Source organism: Mandrillus leucophaeus, unplaced genomic scaffold (genome assembly GCF_000951045.1).
Source record: "Mandrillus leucophaeus isolate KB7577 unplaced genomic scaffold, Mleu.le_1.0 Scaffold35, whole genome shotgun sequence".
Lineage (NCBI taxonomy): Eukaryota > Metazoa > Chordata > Mammalia > Primates > Cercopithecidae > Mandrillus > Mandrillus leucophaeus.
In genome coordinates, this window is record NW_012103698.1 from 937354 (window position 1) to 962242 (window position 24889).

Consider the following 24889-nt stretch of genomic DNA (forward strand, 5'->3'; position numbering starts at 1 on the left):
GAAGAGAATACAAAATTGCCACTAAAATATCACAATAATTTTTACAGATAAGACACACTAGTAGACACTAAAATCAGTGGATGAAAGTTTGAGGAAAAACAGGATTTTCCATAGTCTCCAAGATTTTTTGGGGGAGAGAGGGCGGGGGATGGAGTCTTGCTCTGTCTCCCAGGCTGGACTGCAGTGGCACCATCTCGGCTCAATGCAACCCCCACCTCCCGGGTTCAAGCTATTCTCCTGTCTCAGCCTTCCAAGTAGCTGGGACTACAGGCGTGTGCCACCATGCCTGGCTAATTTTTATATTTTTAGTAGAGACGGGGTTTCACCATACTGACCAGGCTGGTCCTGAACTCCTGACCTCATGATCACCTGCCTCTGCCTCCCTAAGTGCTGGGATTACAGGCGTGAGCCACCGTGCCCAGCCAGTCTCCAAGACTTTTTGAGACAGGGTCTTCCTCTATCCAAGGCCAATGGTGCAATCATGGCTCACTGTAACCTCCATTCCCCCACAGGCTCAAGCGATCCTCCCACCACAACCTCCCAAGTAGCTGGGACTACAGGCACGCACCACCAACATAGCTTTTGTGTGTGTGTGTGTGTGTCTCTGTGTGTGTGTGTGTGTCTAGAGATGGCGTATCACTATGCTGCCCAGGCTGATCTCAAAATATTGGACTCAAGTGATCCTCCTGCCTCATCTTTCCAAAGCACTGGGATTACAGGCGTGAGCCACCACATTCAGCCATGTTTATTAATCATAGAGGGCAAAATAGCAACATTCAGTGGAGAGACTCCCAAATACCACCTTAACATCAAAGTTTACATTACCAGAAATAGGACAGATTGGTATCCAGTAATCTCTGATACAATGCACTGAGAATAAGGTATTGCATGAGACATATTTACACTATAAAACTATTTGTTGTCTCTCTAAAATTTGAATTTAACTAGCATCCTGTATTTTTCTTTGCCTAATCTGTCAACCCTGAGAAGGGCAAATCACTTTTATGGTATTTTTTGCCAAAAAATGCGTAACTTCAATCTAACCATGAGAAAACCACAGACACGATCCTTTTGTAGTTCATAAGCATGATAATTGGGTTTTCACATAGATGTCTGAGAAGTGCCTCTCTCAAACCTTGTTACGTGAGCACATTACCTGTCTTACATGAAAAAATAAAAATAAAAAAGAAAGAAAGTAACAGCAGATAAAACACATTCCAAAAAATTACTGACCAAGAAGCAAGAAAAGACTGAGAAACTATCACAGCAAAAAGAAATTGATCACAATATACACAGAAATGAACAAGTTAGAATCAAAACTGGCTCCAGGAGAGACGAAAAATCTAAACCAAAGGTTGGCAAACTTTTTCTGTAGGGAGCTAGATACTAAATATTTAAGGCTTTGTGGGCCATTTGAGTAGTTGCAGCTACTCGACTCTCTGCCATTGTAGTGGGAACACGACCATGTACATGAATGGGCATGACTGTATTCCAGTAAAACTTTATTTACAAAAACAGGAAGCAGGTCAGATCTGGCCAAAGAGCCATAGTTTACTAAACCCTGATCTTAACAGACTTTTTTCCACTGAAGAAGTTTTTCAAAGAACTAATCCCCTGCTGAAACACCAAGCCTTGTCAATTTAAAAGGATTATTACATCCAACTTTAAAAGATGATTCAAAAGAAAATTTTTTTTTGAAACAGGGTCTTGCTCTGTCACCCAGGCTGGAGTGCAGTGGCATGATCACAGCTCACCACAGCCTCGACTTCCCAGGCTCAAGCAATCCTCCCACCACAACCTCCTGAGTAGCTAGGACTACAGGTATGCAGCATCACGCCTGGCTTTTTTTTTTTCCTATGTTGCCCTGTCTGGACTCAAACTCCTGGGCTCAAGTAATCCTCCTGCCGCAGCCTCCCCAAGTGCTGAGATTACAGGTGTGAGCCACCATGTCTGGCTCTCAAATTTTTTTACTTTTCATCCCCATTTCGCTGTCCCACCAAAATCATTGATATGCTTAGAGTATATATTTTTGTTTGTATGTGTTCTTGCAAAAAGTGATTGTTTTATATATTATATTTATATACTATATATGTTGTTTAATTTACAAATAGTAACATGTCTCATTTTATGGGCAGATCATGAGATCAGGAGTTTAAGACCAGCCTGGTCAACATAGTGAAACCCTGTCTCTACTAAAAATACAAAAAAATAAGCTGGGCATGGTGGCAGGCACCTGTAGTCCCAGCTACTAGGGAGGCTGAGGCAGGAGAATCTCTTAAGCCCAGGAGTCGGAGGTTGGAGTGAGCCAAGATCATGCCATTGCACTCCAGCCTCAGCAACACAGCGAGACTCTGTTTCAAAAAAAAGAAAAAAAAGTTTTTCACTCAGTATTCTGCCTAGGTGTTTAATGTGTTGATTTCAATTCTTGCATAGTATTAATATTTCATGTGTGCAACTATCACATTTGACCTATCCATTCTCAGTCATGGATTCAGGAATGTCCTCCAACTCATTGCCACTTCAAATAATGCCTCAATAAACAATTCCTTACATGTTCTCTCATAACCTATGCAAACACTGCTGAGTCATAGGAACCTATAATGGTTCCAACATCCTCAAAGTCCTGTCCTGCCAAAATCTGGCATCATCTGGCTTCCTAAATTTTCCCAGTTTAATAGGTATAAAGTTTTTATTACCTTTTTAACTATTCATAAGCCTTGAAAAGGAAAAGTACCACCTTTCTTTCCTATAAAAGGAGTATAACATTGATAACAAAACCTAAAGAATATATTGTGAAAGCAAAAACCACAGAAAAATTCAAATATTGATGCAAAATTCTAAAATATAAGTGGACTCCAACAACGAATCACAAATATATATTATAGGATTTATTCCAGGATTGCAAGAATAGTTCAATATTAGCCCAAAAATAGATAGATGGATGTATGAATGAATGAAATCATCTCCAAAGACTCTGAAATACCCATTCTGGATAAGAATATGCTATAAGCTAGGAATAGTTGGATATTTCCTTAGTATTGCAAAAATATATCTATCTCAGCTCAAAAGCTATAAAAAAGCCAGGTATGGTGGCTCACGCCTGTAATCCCAGCACTTTGGGAGGCCGAGATGAGTGGATCAACTGAGGTCAGGGGTTCGAGACTAGCCTAGCCAACATGGTGAAACCCATACTCTACTAAAAATACAAAAATTAGCCAGGCATAGTGGCAGGCGCCTGTAATCCCAGCTACTTGGGAGGCTGAGGCAGGAGAATTGCTTAAAGATCGAGGTGAAGGCTGCAGTGAGCCGAGATCACACCACTGTACTCCAGCCTGGGCAACAGAGCAAGACACCATCTCAAAAAAAAAAAAAAAAAGAAAGAAATTAAGATAAGTACATGTATTAGCAGCTACTAAATTAGTAGTCCAGGTCTAGAAAATCAACCAAAAAAATAGATGCAAAATTAATTCACAGCAATCAATAGCTTTAATACATACAAAATAATCAGAAGATATAAAAGAAGGAAAAACCTATTTACAAAAGTAACAAAAACCTTAAAATATTTCTTAGAAATAAATCTGACAAGAAATGTGAGAGACATATGAAGAAAACTTTAAAAATACAAAAAGAAAGCTTGGAACTAGTATGTTCTTGGTTAGAAAATTCTATAGCATAAGATGTGGTTTCTCCCTAAGTCAATCCACATGATCCTATTAAAAACAGTAACAAGGGCTGGGCGCGGTGGCTCATGCCTGTAATCCCAGCACTTTGGGAGGCTGAGGCAGGCGGATCACGAGGTCAGGAGATCGAGACCATCCTGGCCAACATGGTGAAACCCCATCTCTACTAAAAATACAAAAATTAGCCGGGCGTGGTGGCGGGCGCCTGTAATCCCAGCTACTCCGGAGGCTGAGGCAGGAGAATGGCGTGAACCCGGGAGGCGGAGCTTGCAGTGAGCTGAGATCCGGCCACTGCACTCCAGCCTGGGCGACAGAGCGAGACTCCATCTCAATAAATAAATAAATAAATAAAATAAAATAAAATAAAAACAGTAACAAGTTCTTGCAATTGAACTAGACAAGGTGAGATCCTAAATTTCATATAAAAAATAAACAACAGGCCGGGCGCAGTGGCTGGCTCATCCCAGCACTTTGGGAGGCCGAGGCAGGTGGATCACTTGAGGTTAGGAGTTTGAGATAAGCCTGGCCAACATGGTAAAACCCCATCTCTACTAAAAATGCAAAAATTAGCCAGGCATGGTGGCGGGCGCCTGTAATCCAAGCTACTCAGCAGGCTGAGAGGAGAATCGCTTGAACCCAGGAGACGGGGGTTGCAGTAAGCTGAGATCACGCCACTGCACTCCAGCCCGGGTGACAGAGTGAGACTCCATCTCAAAAAATAAAAAATAAAATAAACAAACAACAGGCTGGGTGCAATGGCTCATGCCTGTAATCCCAGCATTTTGTTCAGCTGAGGTAGGCGAATCACCTGAAGTCAAGAGTTTGAGACCAGCCTAGCCACCACTGCAAAACCCCATCTCTACTAAAAATACAAGAAAAATTAGCCAGGCGTGAAGGATGATGCAGGCCTGTAGTCCCAGGTACTTGGAGTACTGAGACAGGAAGAATTGCTTGAACTTGGGAGGCGGAGGTTGTAGTGAGTCAAGATGGCGCCACTGCACTCCAGCCTGAATGATAGAGCAAGACTCCATCTCAAAAAATAAACAAACAACAGATCAGTAACACAGAGGCACAGCAAGATGACAGAAAAGGACCCTTCAGTGATAGTTCCCCACAGAAACATCGATTTGAACAACTATCCACACAAGAAAATATCTTCACTAGAGCTAGGAAAACCAGCTGATACATAAAAGTACTAGATTTTACAAGGAGAAGAAGATGCATTAAAGAGAATAGGAAGGACAGTTTCATATTATCTGCACCAACCCTCCCCCAACCCTAGGTAGTGATGAGAGACACTGTCCACATGGCAGAAGAAGAGGTTAGTGGACATGCGACTTTGCCTTAGAGCCCAGTACTAAGTCTGCCACAGTAATACGCAGAACCAGAAAAAACCCCACAGCCTAATTCCAGGCCTGTACCTATGGACAAAGACTGTGGACCCACACTAAGCACCAGAAAAGAACTCACCACCCATCAGGATGAATGTGGTCAGGAGTTGGAGACCAGCCTGGCCAACACAGTGAAACCCCATCTCTACTAAAAATACAAAAATTAGCCAGGCATGGTGGCGGGCACCTGTAATCCCAGTCACACCTGGCTAATTTTTTGTATTTTTAGTAGAGATGGTGTTTCACTATGTTGACCAGGCTGGTCTTGAACTCCTGACTTTGTCATCTGCCTGCCTCAGCCTCCCAAAGTGCTGGAATTACAGGCATGAGCCACCGTGCCTGGCCAGGGCATTTATTTCAACATCTTCTGTTGGTCATGCACTCAGCTTTTAAGGTTTCTCTGGGGTCTCCCTCGCTGAGAGGTGGTCTGTTCAATCAGTTGGAGACTTAGAATTTTACTTTTATTTCTCAATCACCATGCAAAAGTCAGTAGTGCTTCTATATACCAAAAGCAAACTATCTGAAAAGGAAAGCAAGAACACAATCCCATTTATAATAGCTACAAAAAAATTAAGTCCCTAGGAATAAACTTAATTAAAGAGGTGAAAGAGACTGGGCGCGGTGGCTCAAGCCTGTAATCCCAGCACTTTGGGAGGCCGAGACGGGCAGATCACGAGGTCAGGAGATCGAGACCATCCTGGCTAACACGAAAAAATACAAAAAACTAGCCAGGCGAGGTGGCGGGTGCCTGTAGTCCCAGCTACTCGGGAAGCTGAGGCAGGAGAATGGCAGGAACCCGAGAGGCAGAGCTTGCAGTGAGCTGAGATCCAGCCACTGCACTCCAGCCTGGGTGACAGAGCAAGACTCTGTCTCAAAAAAAAAAAAAAAAAAGAAAGAGGTGAAAGATCTCTACAATGAAAGCTATAAACCACCGGTGAAAGAAATTAAAGAGGACATGAATAAATGGAAAGATACCCCATGTTCATGGATTGGAAGAGTATTGTTAAAATGTCCATACCACCCAAAGCAATCTACAGATTCAATGCAATCTCTATCAAAATACTAACAACATTCTTCATAGAAAAAACAATTCTAAAATTCATATTGACCCACAAAAGACCCCAAACAGCCAAAGAAATTATGAGCAAAACAAAGCTGGAGGCATCACAGTACCTAACTTCAAAAAATACTACTAAGGTATAGTAACCGAAACAGCATGGTACTGGCATATAAACTGTCACACAGACTAAAGGAACAGAACGGAGAACACAGAAATCCATACATTTACAGCCAAGTGATTTTTGACAAAGACAGAACACACAATGGAGAAAGGGCAGTCTCTGTGGTAAATGATGCTGAGAAAACTGGATATCCACATACAGAAGCATGAAACTAGACCCCTATCTCTTACCATATACAAAAAGGTTCAAAAACTTATATCTTAGACCAGAAAATATGAAACTATAAGAAGAAAACATATGAGAAAAGCTTTATGACATTGGATTGGGCAAGGAATTTTTGGATAAGACCTCAAGAGCACAAGCAACAAAAGCAAAAATAGACAAATGAGGTTACATCAAACTAAAAAGATCCTGCACAGCTAAGGAAAAGAGTGAAGAGACATCCCACAGAAAGGGAGAATGTATTTGCAAACTATGCATATGACAAAGGGTTAATATCCAGAATATATAAGGAATTCAAATAACAGCAAAAATCCCAAACAATCCAACTTTAAAATGGGCAAAAACCTGAATTCACATTTCTCAAAAAAAGACATTCAAATGGCCAACAGGTATATGAAAAAAATGCTTAACATCACTAGTTTTTAGGAAAATCCAAATCAAAACTAACATGAAATATCACTTCATTCCATCTAAATGGCTGTAATAAGACAAAAAACAACAAATGTTGGTAAGGATGTGGAGAAAGGGGAACTCTTATACACTGTTGGTAGAAATGTAAATTAATACAGCCATTATAGCAAACAGTAGGAAGGTTTCTCAAAAAACTAAAGCAGAACTACCATATGATCCAGCAATTCCACCACTATGTATATAGCCAGTGAAAATGAAATCACTATGTCAAAGAGATACCTACACTCCCCTATTTATTGCAGCACTACTCACAATAACCAAGAGATGAAATCCCCCTAAATGTTTACAGGTGAATGAGCAAAGAAACTGTGGTATATACATAATGGAATAGTATTCAGTCATAAAACAGAATAAAATTCTGTCATTTGTGGCAACATGGATGAACCCAGGGACATTATACTAAGTGAAAGACACCAGGTATAGACAGACAACCACATGATCTTACTCATATGCAGAATCTAAAAAAGTTGATCTCTCACACCTGTAATCCCAGTGCTTTGAGAGGCTGAGGCAGGTGGATCACCTGAGGTCGGGAGTTTGAGACCAGCCTAGCTAATATGGTGAAACCCCATCTCTCCTAAAAATACAAAAAATACTTGGGTGTGGTGGGCGCTTGTAATTCCAGCTACTCAGGAAGCTGAGGCATGAGAATCGCTTGAACCTGGGAGACGGAGGTTGCAGTGAGCCAAGATCACGCCACTGCACTCCAGCTTGGGTGACAGAGTGAGACTCTGTTTCAAAAATAAATAAATAATGAAAATTTAAAAAGTAGCCAGGTGCAGTGGCTCATGTCTGTAATCCCAGCATTTTGGGAGGCCAAGGCGGGCAGATCATGAGGTCAGGAGATCCAGACCATCCTGGCTAATATGGTGAAACCCCTTCTCTACTAAAAATACAAAAAATTAGCCATGCATGGTGGCAGGTGCCTGTAGTCCCAGCTACTCAGAGGCTGAGGCAGGAGAATGGCATGAACCCGGGAAGTGGAGCTTGCAGTAAGCTGAGATCGCACCACTGCACTCCCGCCTGGCGACAGAGCGAGACTTCGTCTCAAAAAAAAAGAAAATAAAAAAGTTGATCTCATAGAAGGAGAGAGTAGAATAGTGATTACCAGAGGCTGGGGAGGGGATCAGGAAGAGGGTAATGGGGAGTGGTTGGTCAACGAGTACAAAGTTAGAAAGGAAGAAGAATAAGTTCTAAATACAACAGGGCGACTATACCTAATAACAATGTAATGTATATTTCAAGTTGGCTAGAAGATAGGGTTTTGTGTTATCACCACAAAGAAATGATACACGTTTAAAGTGATGGATGTGCTAATTGCCTGATCTGATCATTACGCAATGTATATGTGTATTGAAACATCACACTGTACCTCACAAATATTTACATTATGTGTAAATTGTAATAAAATAAGACAATTTTTTTAAATAAACAAGAAATACTCCGGTAAACTCAGAAAGAGAAGAGCAATGAGGGTAGTGGTAGACTAACACTACCACAGGGTAGAATCTATTCTTTTTTTTTTTTTGAGACGGAGTCTCGCTGTGTTACCCAGGCTGGAGTGCAGTGGTGCGATCTCGGCTCACTGCAAGCTCCACCTCCCGGATTCACGCCATTCTCCTGCCTCAGCCTCCTGAGTAGCTGGGACTACAGGCGTCCGCCACCATATTTTTAGTAGAGACAGGGTTTCACCGTGTTAGCCAGGATGGTCTCGATCTCCTGACCTCGTGATCCACCCGCCTCGGCCTCCCAAAGTGCTGGGGTTACAGGCGTGAGCCACTGCGCCCGGCTGGGTAGAATCTATTCTAAGCTTTGGTGTAAGGAAAAGGGACCCCTTAAACAGGTGAGGCAAAGATAAACTAACAAGCATTACGGGAACAACTGGACAGCCATCTGGAAAAAACACAATCAGATCCAGACCTCATATGAATATGACTCCAAAAGGAACAAAGATTTAAATATGAAAAAATAAAACCACAGAAGTTCTAGAAGAAACCATGGAAGAAATTCTTTATAATTTTGGATTGAAGAATGTGTTTCTAGTTATTATTTATAACCTAGATACCATAAAAAGAAAACTGGCAAGTATATCTGCCTGCATGGCCCCAAACAAAATCAGCAAAGACAAAAGAGAATGAAGCACTGGGAAACAAACACTTATAGTTCAGATCAGTCAAAGGGCTATTCTTGCTAAAATACAAAGAACTCTCGAAATTGGTCAGAGAAAAAGAGAAATGAGCAAAGAATATGAACAGATGGTTCATGAAAAAGGAAATAAAAATATTTAAGCATATGAGAAAAATGAGATATAATTTTCAGAAAAAATCCAAACATTTGATAACATGTTGGTGAGAGTGTGGGAAAAGGTAAACTCTCAGCTATTACTGGTAGGAGTATAAATCAGCTCATCTGTGAGAGAAAATAGTCTCTATCAAAAATTTAAATGTACATACTCTTTGTACAGGTGCCCTTCTGGGAATGTATCCCACAGATATATTTGCTTATGTACAAAATGATACATGCATAAAGTTATTCACTGTACTATGCTGATAACAGCAAAAGTCTGAAAGCAACCCAAGTTAGAATACTGGTTAAATTACGGTGCAACTCTACAATGGAATGCTACGCAGCAATGAAAAAAAAATGAGAAAGTTCTCTGCATATTCAAATAGAGTTCCAAATTATACTGAGTGAAAAAGATACATAAGGTATAGGACAGTGGCATACTATGCTTTATTTTGTATGCATAAAGACCCCTAGGAGGACACCTTCCAAGAAACAACACTGCTTTCCTTGGGTGGGGTAAGGGAGAGGAACGAGGTAGACTGACGGCAGGGACGGGTACTTCCCTGTATCCCTTTTACAGGCTGAGTACCCCTTCTCCAAAATGCTTGGGACCAGAAGTGTTTTGGATTTTGAATGTTTTTGGATTTTGGAATATTTGCATATACAAAAGGAGATATGTGGGGGATAGGATCTGTGTCAAAATACAAAATTTATGTTGGATATATACCTTATACACACAGCCTGAAGGTAATTTCATACAGTGTTTTAAATAATTTTGAGAATGAAATCAAGTTTTGACTGTGTTTCAACTCAACCTGTCACATGAGGTCAGGTGTAGAATTTTCCACTTCTGGTGTCATAGTACTCAAAAAGTTTTCGATTTTGGAGTATCCTGAATTTCTGATACTCGGCTTAGGGATGCTCAACCTGTATATGTATATATTTGTACCCTTTCTACTATATGAATATATTATCTATATAAAACATCAAACTTAAAAACATGCAATAAAAGAGAAAAAAGGAAACACTATTCAGCTGTTAAAAAGAAGGCCAGGCACGGTAGCTCACACCTGTAATACCAGCATTTTAGGAGGTCGAGCTGGGCAAACAGCTTGTGCCCAGGAGTTTGAGGCTAACCTGGGCAACATGGCAAAACCCTGGCTCTTAAAAAAATAAAATAAGTCAGCACTAGATTTACTGATATGCAATGATATCCCAAAGATATTTTTAAAAGAAAAAGCAAAGTGAGAAAGTGAGTACAGTATACTCCCATTCATCTGCTTTACAAAAAGACGTATATACATCATCCCTGGAAATACACACCAAACTGGGGTAAATGACTGCTTCTGGGGAAAGGAAATAGGAGACTCAAACATGCACCTGACATTGGATGTCCTTTGCTACTGTTTAAATATTATTTTTATTAAATGCCGCTGTATTTGTAAAATGAATTTCAAATGTTCATCCCCAGCCAGATCTTACCTACGAGCTGTAGATTTCCAACTGCTCCACCTGGATTTCTCACAGGCACCGTCAACTCAGTAAGTACAAACCTAAACTCATCATCTTCTACACAAAACCTGGTTCTCCCTCCAGTGTTCCTTGTCATTGTTCACATGGTCGCCCTTCAGCTGCTCAAGTCAAAAGTGTGTGTGCTGTTCTCAACTCCCCGCTCTGCCTTCCTCTAACACCCAACCAGTCACCAAGTCCCGTAGGTCTCTCTCTCCATTACATCCACCTCTGTTCGTCTTCACTGGCAGTGCCCTAAAGCAAGCAATCATCTCTCAGCAGCCTTTTCACTTTTGGGAAGTCACACAATGAAATGGATTAGAAAAGGGCCAGAACTCTCATTATAGTTCACATGATTTTCTAGTTCCTTCTCATGCCGTTTTCCCGTCTCACTCTTTATATTCCAACCACACTAACCTTCATTTAGTTCCTCAAACTCTTCGTCCTCAAGGCCTCACTTGCTAGGCCCACATCTTTCCCGATAACAGCACCACTAAGCTTTTACTGCATTAACTACCTCGTATCCTTTTAGTCTCAGTGTAAACACATTGTTTTCGGAATATCTCTGTGACCTTCCAGACTAAGTCAGACCCCTGGTTTTATGCTGGTTTAGCAACCCTCCTTCAAACAATTTACTGCAACAATAACTGAACTATAAAATCAGTTGTTTAATATTTATCCCTCAAACAGCCTAAGGACAAGAACAGTTTTGCTCACCGCTGTATCCTATAAACGATACCCACAGAATAAACATTTGTTGAACGAATGAATAAACAGAAGAGGCAAGGGGCAAACTAAATGGAAAACCAAAGGCCGGCACATAAGAAGGGCTCATGTCAGCAGTGGCCTCTAGGAGGCACAGCGTCCCACCCAGACTGCAGGAGGCACAGCATCCCGCCCAGACTCTTGCCTTGGCAGTCTGGGCCCCTGGCTCATTCCCAACATCTGCCTACTCACCGCATTCTCTGGGGCCTGGAGCTGGCCTGACAAGGCTGGGCTGCTATTATAGCCAGAGGTCATACCAGATGAGAGGCTTCCATTAGAGCTGGTGCACAGGGAGCTGGAGTTGGCCAAGGTATGTAGTTTATCCTCTTCCTGGGAAAGACAAATCACCATTTACCAGCTTCTGACGTGCCCTCACTGGCTATGCCCTCTCCTACCCAAAGCCACCCCTTCCCTGCTCACCTCTACTGCTCCTTTGTCCACCTCCCAGGGCCTCCCTGACTTAGCCTCACATGCCCTGGCTTCCTCAAAGCCACCGCTGCTCATATTTCCCCATACCCTGCACTTCACACCAAAGCCTTTCTCCCAGGCCGTGGCCAGGGAAAGGAGCTGGTGTGATGATGTAAAAAGAGAGTGAGCCCAGCTTTGAGTTGACAACAGGTGTCCCACAGCCTCCTCCAAATGTTATGCATGTCCCAAGATTCAGAGGTAGCCACGGTGAAAGTGGACCAGTCTGAGGTCCAGGCCTATCCTGAAATCAGAGGCTTGCCCCACTCCACACCCTCAACAGCTGGGAAACGATCTGCTGGTGGATTCTCAGCTTCTCTTGTTCAGTCTGCTCCCGCAGTTGGTCTCGGGCCCGGGCAATCTCCTCCTTGGCCTCCTCATGGGCCTGCTGGTAGTCTCGCAGCATCAGCTCTATGTCAGAGGGTGGCTGAGCCGACCTTGACACCGACTCTGGGCTCCTGAGGAAGATCACGGGGTGGAAAGAACACGGTGGGTGGGTAACAGTCCTGGTCTGTCCATCCAAGGCTAGCTTGGGTGATACCACCTTCTTAAAAGACCCATCCTCCATTTGCCCACAGGGTTTTAAAGTTTGATTTTTTAGCCTCAGGAGAGGTTGCTATACAGAGAGAACCAAGCCACCTTGACACCCAGGCCTGCAGACTTGCATAGCATGTCAGAGCCCTTCTGTCCATCCTTTCCTGTGCCTTCTCTCTGCCCAACCCCTCCCTCACTCCATTCCCTTCTATGTCCTCTTTCCACATACCCTGTCTGAGATAGAGAACCCTCCAGGATGCTAAAACTTCAGCTCCTGCTCTCCACATTCCCCTCCCGCAACAGAGCCTGCTTCCAGCAGGGTTCTGGGTCCACCCTACCTGGTGGTTTCCACAACATCCTTCCTCAGTTGCTGCAGGTATTCTCGGCGTCGGCTGGGCAAGTCAAGATCCCAGACGAAGAGCTCTTTGTTGGGCAGGAGGCTCAGTTGTTTCTGCGGGCTAAGGCTTCGCGTCCGGCAGAAGTTCCCAAGTCGCTCAGCCCGCTCTCTCCTGAGGGTCTCAATGGCTTTTTTTTGCCTGAGGCAAAACATGATTCGCTGAAGCTGGCCCTGAATGTCCTTCACTTTAAGAGCTATCTCTGACCCCTGGAAAATCCCAGAGATGAACCAGGGCAGAGGAAACAGCAAGCTATTAGCTTTCTGGGGTTCTCTTTCCTCACAGCCCACCCTTTCCCCTCCCAACTCCAGGCTGGGGGCCCTTACCGTGCATGGAGCTCCTTCCAGGTGGATATCACAGGTTCATCAGCAGCAAGCGCCTCCCCTGTCCCACTCTGCAGCACCTGGAGCAGGGCATCGGCCTCCCCAAAGCCGTGGTGCAATTTCGCTTCTGTGAGTTCCACGCTGAGTGAGAGGTTCTGGGCCCCAACTTGCAGGGGGATCTGCTCCCTCTGGGACCACTCAGGGTCCTGGCTGTGGTCATTAGGAGGTTGTGGGGTGCTCTGTTCCTGCTTTTCAGAGCTGAGATCACCGCTGGCCCCCAGCTCCTCCTCAGTCATGTCCATGCCCTTCTGAACTCCACACCAGTTACTAAATTTGTTATGCGCCGGGAGGTCCCTCAGACTGTGGTGCTGGGGCTCAGGGGCCATGCACATCTGGCAACTGGAGCACAGTAACCCCTCGGGTTGGCAGGCCTGAGGGAGGCCCAAGGCGGAACCTCGGAGCCCTGCAGTATCAGTCAACTCAGAGACAGGGCAGGGGCTGAGGTGCTGGAGGCCTCCACATGAAGAAGGTCGGTCCAGAGTGCGTTGTGGTTCCCCTGGAGATGCTGAACTCTCACCTCCATTTTCTGTCCTGCTCCGCCACTGACTTGGCTCCCTACCGCTCAGTGGGCCACGCTCCGGGGAAGCCACCTCCTCAGGCACAAAGCTGTCGGCCAGCGTCTGGCTCCTGTGCCTCAGTGGTGGTGGCAGCAGTCTACTTTGGACCCCAATCGTGGTACTGGGCTGAAGCTGCTGAGGGTGCTGCCCTAAGAAACTAAATTGGAGTTTTGGACTCTGTCGCGGGTTGTGCGGGGAGTGTAACTCAAGGAAGGACCTCCCGTTACTCCTCTGTAATACACCTCCACCTCTCTGGGAGCCGCCCAACTCATCAGTGGTTTGGGAATAATTATCCATCGGAGTCCTCGGGGCACCAACAGGGTCTGGGCTGGAGTCAAGCTTCTGGTGGCCTTCAACAGGGTGAGCTGAAGGGGCTGAGAGGGTCAAAGAGCCTGGGGGAAGACCCAGCTCTTGGGTGCTGGCACTAAGAGTGAGGATTGGGGAGGAGGCCCTGTCCACCAACAAAGCGCTGGTGGGACCCAGCTTCTTCTGGACCCTAGGGTCCCCAGGGTACTCGGAAGTACTGGGAAGGAGCCCTGGGGAATGACAGGGGCTGGGACTGGGACTGCTGACAGCTATGCAAGACGACTCCTCTGGCTGGGAGCTGGGAGGCAGGAAAGCATCAGAAACTGAGGGGCCCACAGAAGGAAGATGCTGCCTAAGCGGGGCTTTCTGAAACCTCAAGTGGGATGAGGGTGTTGAAGGGTTCTGGGGCTTGTAGGGAGTGCTTTCTTCCTGAAGATACAGGAGCTGTGCCATTTTCTGTGCTGTTTCCTCTGCCTCTCTCTTCTGAGGTACCCCTGGCACATCTCCCTCTTCTTGAGACACAGTTGAGGTATGTGAACCCAGCCCTTCAAGGATCACATTGGCCCCCTGAGGTTCGGCCTCTGAAGCCTGGAGGCGCAGGGTGGGTGAGGCGAGGTCAGTCTGGCTGCCTTCATCCACAGTGGTCTGAGTAGAGCCATCCATCATCAGGGCCTGTGGGGCTTTATCTGGGATGTCCCTCTTGGTGTTCTGCTCCCTTCTGGCCACACCTGGCTGGGAGAGACTCCCAAGCAGCTCTGAGGTACTGTGCAGGAGCTGTGAGAGGTGGAGAGACAGATTGTGCATGCTGGTCCATGAGGCCAGATCAGAGGCTGATGCCGCAGTAGCTTCAGGCTGAGCAAAGGAGATGTCAGTGCTGCTCTGGTGGCACCTGCTGCCGAGGGTCTGTGTGCCCTGTTCGAATATGTTCATCCTGATCTGTCCCACAGGGCAGCCTGCCCCTGATGGATACGGCAGCATAATCTCATCCGCTGGACCTGCAGCACTTCCTTCAGCCAAGGGGGGCTTACTCCTCAGACAGTCTGCTTCACCAGAAGGGCCCCTGAACTGGGGTCTTCTGTCATGACCTAAAGTGGGGGCTACTCCTTCAGAGCTCGTCAGGATGTGGGGGTCTCCTAAAGAAACTGAAGAACTCCCTGGGAATACTTCCCAGGCCTCATTTGAACCTTGGGCATTCTCAGTGCTGCTGTGTGTGGTTGACAGATCACGAATATTGGCATAAGTGCTGAGGTGAGAGTGTAAGGGGGAGTTCTGGTCTTCTAGGCCATTGTCCATGCTGGAGCACCGGGCCACATTTGATGGTGTCAGGCCCTGGGGTTTCTGGCTACAGGAAACATCGACCGTACTGCCAAAAACATATTGCTTCCAGCCGATACGTGCATGCTCCTCTGGACGCCAGAGCAGGGCATAGGGACTGATGTCACTGGAGCCAAAGTGCAGCATTCCTTTGTCCATCTGAGAGCACCAATTTTCTGGCCTAACCTGGACACCCAGTTTCTCTGGCTTTCCCTGTTGGCCCTGTTCCAAAGTACCAGACATCCAGCTGGTCATGAAATCAGGGGTTGGCATGTGTGAGAGGGTAGAAGACACTGGATAAGGAGGGGTGGCAGGCTTCAGGGGCCTGTGATCAGTAGTGCCATCATCCAAGTGAGATGAGGCTTTCTGATTGCTGTCCTCAGCCTGCAGAGATGTTCTTGCCATTGACTTTCCTGTGGAATAGCCCCTGAGGTGTGGGTTCCACAATCTGTCAGGCCCCTGTGTATCTTCGTCTGTAGGGGAAGGAGGCTCCACACTCAAGTTTAGCTCCTGAAGAGAACGAGAAGAGCTGACAACTGAGATCTGTGGTGTGGGGGAGGACTTGGAGCGTTCGGGGCCAGAGAAGATTGCAGTCACGGGAAGTGAGCCCCTGTGGTTGAGGGCTGGCTGCTCTCTGCCAGTATAGAGGTTGCCAGGCCCCTGAGAAACAGGCTGTGGTGTTTCATTTTGCCTCAAGGACACAGTGGCTGGGTTTTTGAAGCCCTGTGATAAAATCTTGGACACAGGAGGCTTGGCCACAGCCACCTCCTGTCTCCTAGTATCTAAAATCTGACAGCTATCTAAGCCACCTTCATCAGAAGGAAGCGGATTCATACCCTGGGTGAAGCCTTCACCACCACCTGAAGCCTGGTCTCTGTGCTGCTCTTCTTCCTGCCAGCGACTGTCTTCCTGGGGGCTGCAGGTATGTTTTAACCTTGCTACAAACTTGGCTTGGGAATCCAAGCAATCGTGATCTCTCAATTCAGTGGAAAATTGTGGCTTTTCCAAAAAACATCTGGTGGTATTTTCAAAACATTCATGTCGTGGCTCTGCCACCAACTTGCTCTCCACAGACCCTTCACTTAAATCCAGGGTGTGTGGTCCCGGAGTTGTTGCAGGTGGTTCTGGACTGGTTTGAGACACCTGTGCATTCTGGTCACCTACAGAGCTGTCCCTAAACTGCCTCAGTGGCTCAGAGTACATGCCTGCAGGGAAAGAGGTAGCCTCAAGTTCTGTGCTTGCTTGGTTCTCAGCAACCTTTTTCTCAGGAGCGCCTATTAATCCTAAGCTTCCATCAGTAGCTGAGTGGCTGAAGGAACTTGTCCTTCTCACATCAGAGGCAGAAGGGGATCTGCAGCCTTGAGCCCCAGATAGGATAGCAGCCACAGTAGAGGGCTCACAAGTGCTGCTCTCTGTTATACTAAATTCCCTATTAACATCTTTGGGCTCAAGGCCATGTGTCAAGAGCACATCACATCCCCTAGAAGAGGTCTCTCCTGTCTCATCCATTTCATAGGCCCTGGAAGGTACTCCACAGGGTGGGTAGACAGTACGTAGAGCAGCCTTGAAAGGCTCCTTCCCCAGGTCACCACCCCTACAACACAGTAAAGTAGAGGAATGGCAGGAATAAGAACGAGTAGCAACAGGTTGAGAACTGCACGGCTGTCGGCAAGGAAGAGTTCTGCTCTCTTTTCCTCTAGACGCGCTGAGAGTCCTGCTGCCTTCAGGGTTCCTTGAGAAGACAGGGCCATGTAAAGCTTCCCTTGGATATCTGCATGGGGCTCCCTCTCCAATTCCCTCAGGATTTGGGCTTGGTCTTTGATCTGGCAGTGGAGTTGGTCTGGAATGTTTGCTGCCAGCCCTGCAGATTTCTGTCAACCCAGACCCAACACTCTCCTTCCACTTCACACACTGTTGTGTGGGAGCTTCCAGTTCAACCCCTGTCAGAGCTCCAGGCAGAACGGTATCCTGTTTGAGATTTGCCCTACCTTCTTCAAAGCCAGTGGAAGCCTCAGGGCATTGGACATGGTCTTGCTCAGGCCCTGAGGGACTTGTAGAATTCTGAACATCACAGGTCACAGACTGACTTTCAAAATGGGCTGTTTTTTCTTCCTGTGCAGTCACTAACGAATTACCTGAAACTTCTCCATATGTGGTGTTTAAAGCTCTGGGTTCTTGATGCTCTGGGCTGCTGTCCTGACTGCCAGCGGGTATGCCCTCTGCGGTCTCCTGCGGAACTGACTGACTTAGCTCATGCAGAGTCACTCTAGGATCATCACAAGGGGCCTGAGAAGATAAGGCAGCCACTACCTGCTTTGATACTACCCTCCTGACCCCCTCCACAGGTGCTGAAGAAAGAAGACTGTCTGGGGCCAAAGGATCAACAGAGGAAGGCGTTCTGGTTGCATCTTTCTTTTTCTCTAGGATTTCAGAAGAATCAGAGTGACATATAAACGGTTCACTTGTTCCTGCGAACTGCCTCAGTTCTCCAGCACAATGTTTTTTGTCTAGAGCAGGGGCAGCATGGGAGAAAGCCTGCATAGGATCCCACGGCTGTCTGTCAGTTTCCGTATTGGGCAGAGATTGAAAGCTGTCTGCAGACAGAGGTGTGGCCTGGACTTTCCTCTCATCAGCTGACAGATCTGTCTGCCCTGCTTCAGCAGATAGAGATGCCACATGAAATCCCGGTGCTTCACCCTCATTCCTGGTCTGGTCTGATGATGACAGTTCTATTTGTTTACACTGAGGCCCGCCAGCAACCCCTGAAGGACATTCAGGTTCTAGTAAAGTTTCACAGTAAGAAAGGACTGTGCCTCTGGCCACAAAGTCATTAAGCTGCTTTCTCTGGGCCTTTGCCTGTCTGATCTCCTCCAAGATGGCCAGACACATGGATGCATAGTCAGAGGGCTCCAACAGCCTAGGCTCCAGACTGGGCACCCTCGGCAGGGAAACAGGTGCTAAGGAAACACTGCTGGTCAGTCCAAGGTCCTCAGTCTCCTTCTCTGCCTTCTGCCTTGGCTTGCTGGCTTGGTCATTATCCTTTTCCAAGGAGAAGCTGACCCTCTTTTCAGGCTGGCTAGAGACCTTGTTCAGTGAACTGACTCCTATTTCTTTCTGCACAGCCACCTCGGCTTCAGAAGCAAAATCTTCGCTGGTACTGAAATCCAGCAAGGTGATTCTGAGGTCCTTTCCATGGTCTTGGGGGCTGGTGCTTGCTGAGATCTTGTCCTCTGTCCCCAGAGAAATGCTCTCTGGTACACCAGATTGACTATGAGATCTCATGGCCATGGATCGCACAGACCCACACCAGGCAGTGTGTGCCTCAGAAGAACCCCCTCTAACATTTCCTTCAGGGCTGTGGCCTCTGGTCTCTGTACTCTGGTCCTGATGATGTACTCCAGTTACCAAGGGACTGTTATGAATTTTCAACATTGTGAGATCCAGCACACAGTCAAGTGAAGAGATGCCTAGAACACCAGGTACATGAAGACAGCTTCTTGGCCACCTTGGAGAATTCAAGGGCAAGGTATTACTCAGGTCTTGGTGAGGAGGAGCTGTAGAGAATTCGGTCCAGCTTAGTAACGGGCTGACAGTTTCCTGGCTGAAAAATGTGTCCCTACAAAGCTGGCTGAGACTAGGAAGTTTCTGAGTCACTTTATTTTCTTCCTGTAGGCTGCGTCCCCTTTGCATAGGCATTTCTTCAACTTTACCTTGAGCTTTTGGCTCCTCTTGGTTGGAACTACTTAAGTGTTCAGCAACTTGGCTTTCCTGAAAACTTTTCACAGTCTCCAATTCCTCAAGACTTCCTAAGCCCCAAGGCTGCTCTTTGAGACTTGCTGATGCTTTTACCAACTGGCCATTATTCTCAGAAGACCTCTCTAGCCTGGGCTGCAATGGCAGAGCTCTAGTCAAGGCTTTCATTCTCTGTGGGCGAAAAGAAGTGTTGGTGAACTCTCTGCAAGTTGTGTGTTTCCCTAAAGACTCAAAAATATCCCTGGCAAGTCTGTCTGATCCAGCTGGGTGGGTGTGCTCTCTCACAGGTCCACTCTCTTGTACACCTTCCCTTGACCTGAAGGGGTTCAGGGTGATTTTCTGGACCTGGGGATGGTTCCCAGTGCTGTTAACCTCCATCTCTCCAGCTTCACTATCCCTAAAGACAGTAGCATCTGTCTGTCTTGGAGAAGATGGCTGATCCTTAGAGGTCAAAAGGTTTCCAGAGCTGTCTGGCCTAAGGGCATGGTCAGTCTTCTCCTGCTCCTTCTGGTCCTGGAACACTGACTCCTTATCGACACCTGGTGTGTGGGAAGCATGAACCTGCTTATTCTGCTTAGATTCAATTTCTAAGATGCCATTTTCCAGCTGCATTACACTCCTAATTAGCCTAGCCATTTCATCAGTATTATTAACTCTTTTATTCTGTTTCTTTTCAGAAGGTTCTCCGTTGGAATTTAACATTTCTTGTGACTTTCCAGGACCCTTGCATTCACCGGGGTTTCTTTCCTGAGGGCATGTAACTAACTGGAACCTCTCATATGCAGGCTTTGTGCCTGGAAGCTTAAACTCTTCTGAGCTATCTTTGGGATGAAGAGCTTTTTCAAGAAGCCTAGTTTCATTTTTCCCTTCCCACTTAGGGGTTGGACTCTCATCCTGGGCCACCATCCCTGGGCTGCTTACTCTATGATGTACTGATCTGGACTTCAAAGAAACAGCACTTTCCCATGGCAAGTCTTTCTCAAGGCCTACATTGATGGTCTGCCTCAGAACTGTATTCTGATCCAGCTCTTCTTCCTCACATGCCTCAGATTCGAGAAAGAGGAGGAGAGGCTTCCCAGACTCAGTGCTGTCTGAGGAAACACTGCAACAGGACTGAGCAGTGACCTCTCCTCCTTCAAGTGCTGGAAAACTGTGTTTATTTAAAATTCCAACTTGATTTTCAAATTCACATACTTTTGTGCTGGTAGAGGGGAGAAAATGTCTGTTCTGAGTAACAGAAGAATAAACTGAATCACGGCTTTCTTCTGTAATATTTCCAGGGCATTTACCTGATTCTCTGATGACTTCCCCGGTATTCAGATCTACTGGTATCTCAGCTGTGACCTGCTGAGATGAGGCAACCTTAGAGTTCTGGTTTTGTAACAGCACTGGCAAATTATTCTTCAAATAAGCATCTTGGAGAGCTTGGCGGTTGTGACCAAAGCCCCAGGCTTCCCTGGGGGGTGGGGAAGGTACCCTTACTTCTCTGCAAGCTGGAATCTCTAAGGCAGTTTCTGTCAGGGCATCCCTGCTTTTGGTCACATAGAATGTTTCCAAGAGTGGGGGCTGCAGGGAAGATGACAATGGATTCCAGGCAGCAGAGTGAAGGTATAGCTCTGGACCTGAAGGAAAGGCAAAGGAGATATTTATGTGTCTTCTGACTGCTTCCTTAGAGCTCTCCTGGCAATCTGTCTTCTCTTCCTCTAGTGAGTACTGGCTGTCAGGACTTAATTGCCCTGGCTGGACTGCACTATTTTTCCTGAGAGGAGCCCAGCCTTGGGGCCAATGGTCTGCTTTGGTGGCTGTAGTGACATTACTGTGACAAGTGTTCTTCTGGAAAAAATACTCATCAGAGGAAGTCATCAGTCCAGGTTTCCTGCAACTCTGAAGGCATTCTTCCAAGTTGTTCTGCTTGACTTCACATGCTTCTGTCATGGAACCTGGTATCGTGTTCCCTACTGCAAAGACCTGTGCATTTGTAGATCGAGAAGCAGCCAATGATTCTAAGTCTGCTGAATAAGTTTCGTCATAACTCACCTCTTTCTCACTAGTGCTAAAGAAATCTGAAACACCACCTAATTTGGCATTTAAACTGTCCTGTTCTTTCTCTGCCCTCAAACGCCTGATTCTGGACAGATGGATTGGAAAGTTGTTGAGATTCAGATTGCTAGATACCTTAGGGCCAACTGGCAATGAAGTATCTCCTCCTTCACCAGAAGCTTGGGCCAGGGAACCAGAGTCTTCCTCAAGGTAGGGGAAAGCTGGCCTGGGCGCTCCTATGGCCTCCAAAACAGGGCGAGAGAGTTCGAGGAGGTACTTTTGCTGAAGGGCAGACCAGTCCCTTTCGTGGGTGCCGCCTACATGAGTCAATGTGGTGGCAGAGGCAGACAGCACGTTTGATACACTAGAATTGTGGGATGCTTCAGAGCTGCCCTGCTGGGTCGTGTCATGGATGCATCTGCCCTGAAAAGTGCCATCAGCTCCTGGTTGAATAAGCTTTTGAATTCCCCAGAGAGACAGCCTCGACGTATCAGAAGCAGAGGCTGTGTGCTCATCTCTTGCAATGCAGAGCAGCTCAGTACTGCCTTGGTGCAGTTTGGAGCTATATGGCAGAACCGTTTCTGCATCTGATGGCTTTAGTTCCTCAGTATTTAGCCAGTATCCAGGTCTCTCCCCCTTACAGTGGTGAAATTCCTGCACATCAGGACTTGGACATAAAGAACCCACTATTCCTGGGGGGCTGCTGGGGTTGATCTTAGAATCACAGGAAAACCAGGAATCCATGGACATCAGTGGGCTCTCTCTTGAAAGCTGCATGCCTTGGAGAGAGTTGGCCTGTTCAGAGTAGCTTGGCTCTCCCTGTGACTCTGCCTGCTCACAATGGGGTTGGAGCTCACAACGGGGTTGGAACTGAGGATCAAGGTAAAACGAACTGCTCATTGGCAGGACGGCATCCAGCCTAGCTGCTGTTCTGTAGTTGATGGGACCAAGCCTGCATATTGCCTCTTGGTCCATTACAGGCAGATTGGAGTCCTCCAGGTGCCAAAAAGTCTCTGTGGGTATCTCATCAGCTGAACCAGGGAAAGGTTCTTCTTGCTGATCTTCCGCTAGTTCTTCCTCAGCATCAATCAGGCTATCCAAGGAGAAGCTCCTGTGAGTTTGAGCAAGTAGGTCACTGTCTGAGGGTGCAGCGAAGCCCCTCACAGAAGCTCTAGCTCTGGTCCTGGGGTGGCCATGGTGGTTGGTGGGATGATTTCCCCCTAGCCTGTTTTGTGGGCTTTGGTACCTCTTCTCAGCCAGTGAGTCCTCAGATATTTGGCTGTCGTCACTTTCAGAGTTCTCTGGCTCTGGGAAATCCCACTTCCTCTCCTGAGGGTCCTCTGGCTTTAGCGGCTCTATCAGGGCTTTGGCATAGACACACGAGAGAGAATCCACTGAGTAGTTGCTATCTGAGTCAGAAAAATCACTGTCTTCTCTTGAATGATCCACTACTGGACTAAAATCTGTGAGTGGGGCCATGGTGTCTAGGTCCCTCGTATTTTGTTGTCTCTTCAAAGGACTGCGAAGAGGCAAGTGAGAGGACTTTTTGGTAATATTTCTGACCCTAGCTGCCAGAACCCTCTGATGCCTTTTTGATGCCCTGCTTAGAGAAGGTGGTTTGTATTCTGTCCAAAAAGTTTTGACTGCCTTTCCATGCCCAGCAGTCTGCCTGGGTCCATGAGGATATGGGGAATTGCAACTGGCTCCCTTAGCAGCCGTGTGGGTCCCAAGGTTACCTTCTTTTCGCCACCCAGCTTGTGTGTGGCTAGGGTCTGCTAGTCCTTTTGCCCCTCTGGTCTGGGTAGTAGAGGTGAGGATCTTTGGCTCATGCCTTGGCTTTAGCTTGTTAGCTGATTTCCTCAGAGATGCTAAGCCCTGGATCACCACCTGATGGGGCTGCTTACCCACCCTCTCCATTTCCTGGATGCCAACAGAGCTGGGACTCACGGTGAGCCAAGTGTCTGGAGCTGAGGCTCCCTTCCTGGACAAGGCTGCTCTGGCTGTGCAGGGCTGCCCATGGCCTGAGGAATGCAGGCCGTTCTTGCGGAGACACCCTATCCTTGGAGGGTAGGAAGCAGCCTGTGACAAACACTCTTCTGATGATGTTTTCTCTGATGTTTGGTGAGTAGGGTCAGGCATAGGTGGTAATATGGTAGAGGGATCCCAACTTAGGAAAATGCTGTGAAGACAAGGAAAGCTATCTCAGAAGACGTGAGGTACTACTTCCTGTGAACAGAAGGAGGTTAAAAACAAGGCCAATGTCACTGTCTCCTATTGACTTCAGAGCCAGAGAAAAGCTCCCTAGGTATTAAAGGAAATTGTGGACACTAGTCCTAGCTCTCCAAGAAGCTCCAGGCCCACACTGTTCCTCAATTTCTTCATCTTATTAAAAAACTGAACTGAAGTGGCTGGACGCGGTGGCTCACACCTGTAATCCCAGCACTTTGGGAGGCCGAGATGGGTGGATCACGAGGTCAGGAGATCGAGACCATCCTGGCTAACACAGTCAAACCCCGTCTCTACTACAAAAATAAAAAAATTTAAAAAAATTAGCCGGGTGTGGTGGCGGGCACCTGTAGCCCCAGCTACTCGGGAGGCTGAGGCAGGAGAATGGCATGAACCTGGGAGGCGGAGCTTGCAGTGAGCCAAGATTGCACTACTGCACTCCAGCCTGGGTGACAGAGCAAGACTCCGTCTCAAAAAAGAAAATTAAAAAAAAAAAAAAACTGAACTGAAGCTAATTACACTTACAGGGAAAGTTTCCTATTAATAGGCAATATGAGGAATAGAGGAACAATTTAAATGGTATTATAAGGAAGCAAAAGATAAATCTATAGAGTGATACACATTCTACAGAACTGTAATTATCAATAATATGAAGTAGTAAAAATAATGATTACAAATAAAACAAGAAGAATGGTTAAAAGAAACCTGAAAAACAACAAACAAATGCAGCATGTAAATCCTGCTTGGATCTTGATTTGAAAAACCAACCATTTTAATGCTGAACCATGTTAGAGAAAAAAGAGAGAGAGAAAAAAGAAAACTGTAAATAGTTTTAGGCAAGCAGAGAAATTTGAACATGGCCTAGGTTTTAGAATACATCAAATAATCTTAATTTTGGTAGCTGTCACAACACTGTGGTTACAAGAAAAGTCCATTTTTTTTAGAAGTATATACTTAGAAATGCAGAACTAAAGGGACAAGGTGTCTAGAAGTTGCTTTAAAAAACTTCAGAAAATGGGAAGGTAGGCAAGTGTGTAAAGCCTAATAATCGCTGAATAGTATCAGTGATACATATACTATTCTTCCAACTTGGCATATGTTTAAATTTTTTTCATATTAAATTTTTAAAAAGCCCACTGAGTACTTTGAAGACCAGAGAGGTGAGCAAACATAACACCAATAGACGTTAATTGTGAACCTCCTATGGACGAGAACCTGTGCTAGGTCCTGAGGATATAAAGAGATATAAGACAGAAACCCGTGCTCCAATGAGTCTGGGAGATAATACAGCCCGGCCTTGATGGCATATAAGGGGTAATGGAGAAAAGAAGGAAGGTCCCAACTTGAACCTGGGAGTCAAAAAGAGAGCTTACTCACCAGGTGGGAGGTGGGGTCAGAAAGCTCACTTGAT

At 46.2% G+C, this 24889-nt stretch overlaps 1 protein-coding gene across 1 annotated transcript in view; it reads right to left on the minus strand.

Annotated features, from left to right (window-relative positions):
* STARD9 (StAR-related lipid transfer (START) domain containing 9) overlaps positions 1–24889 on the minus strand; it is a 154945-nt gene that overhangs the window by 11151 nt on the left and 118905 nt on the right. Inside the window, exons 23-26 of the mRNA XM_011989227.1 lie at positions 13226–23431; positions 12843–13040; positions 12245–12428; positions 11698–11835 (exon numbers count right to left, since the gene is read on the minus strand). Of these exons, the coding sequence (XP_011844617.1) occupies positions 11698–11835; positions 12245–12428; positions 12843–13040; positions 13226–23431 (10726 nt within the window). The remainder of the gene's footprint in view (positions 1–11697; positions 11836–12244; positions 12429–12842; positions 13041–13225; positions 23432–24889) is intronic.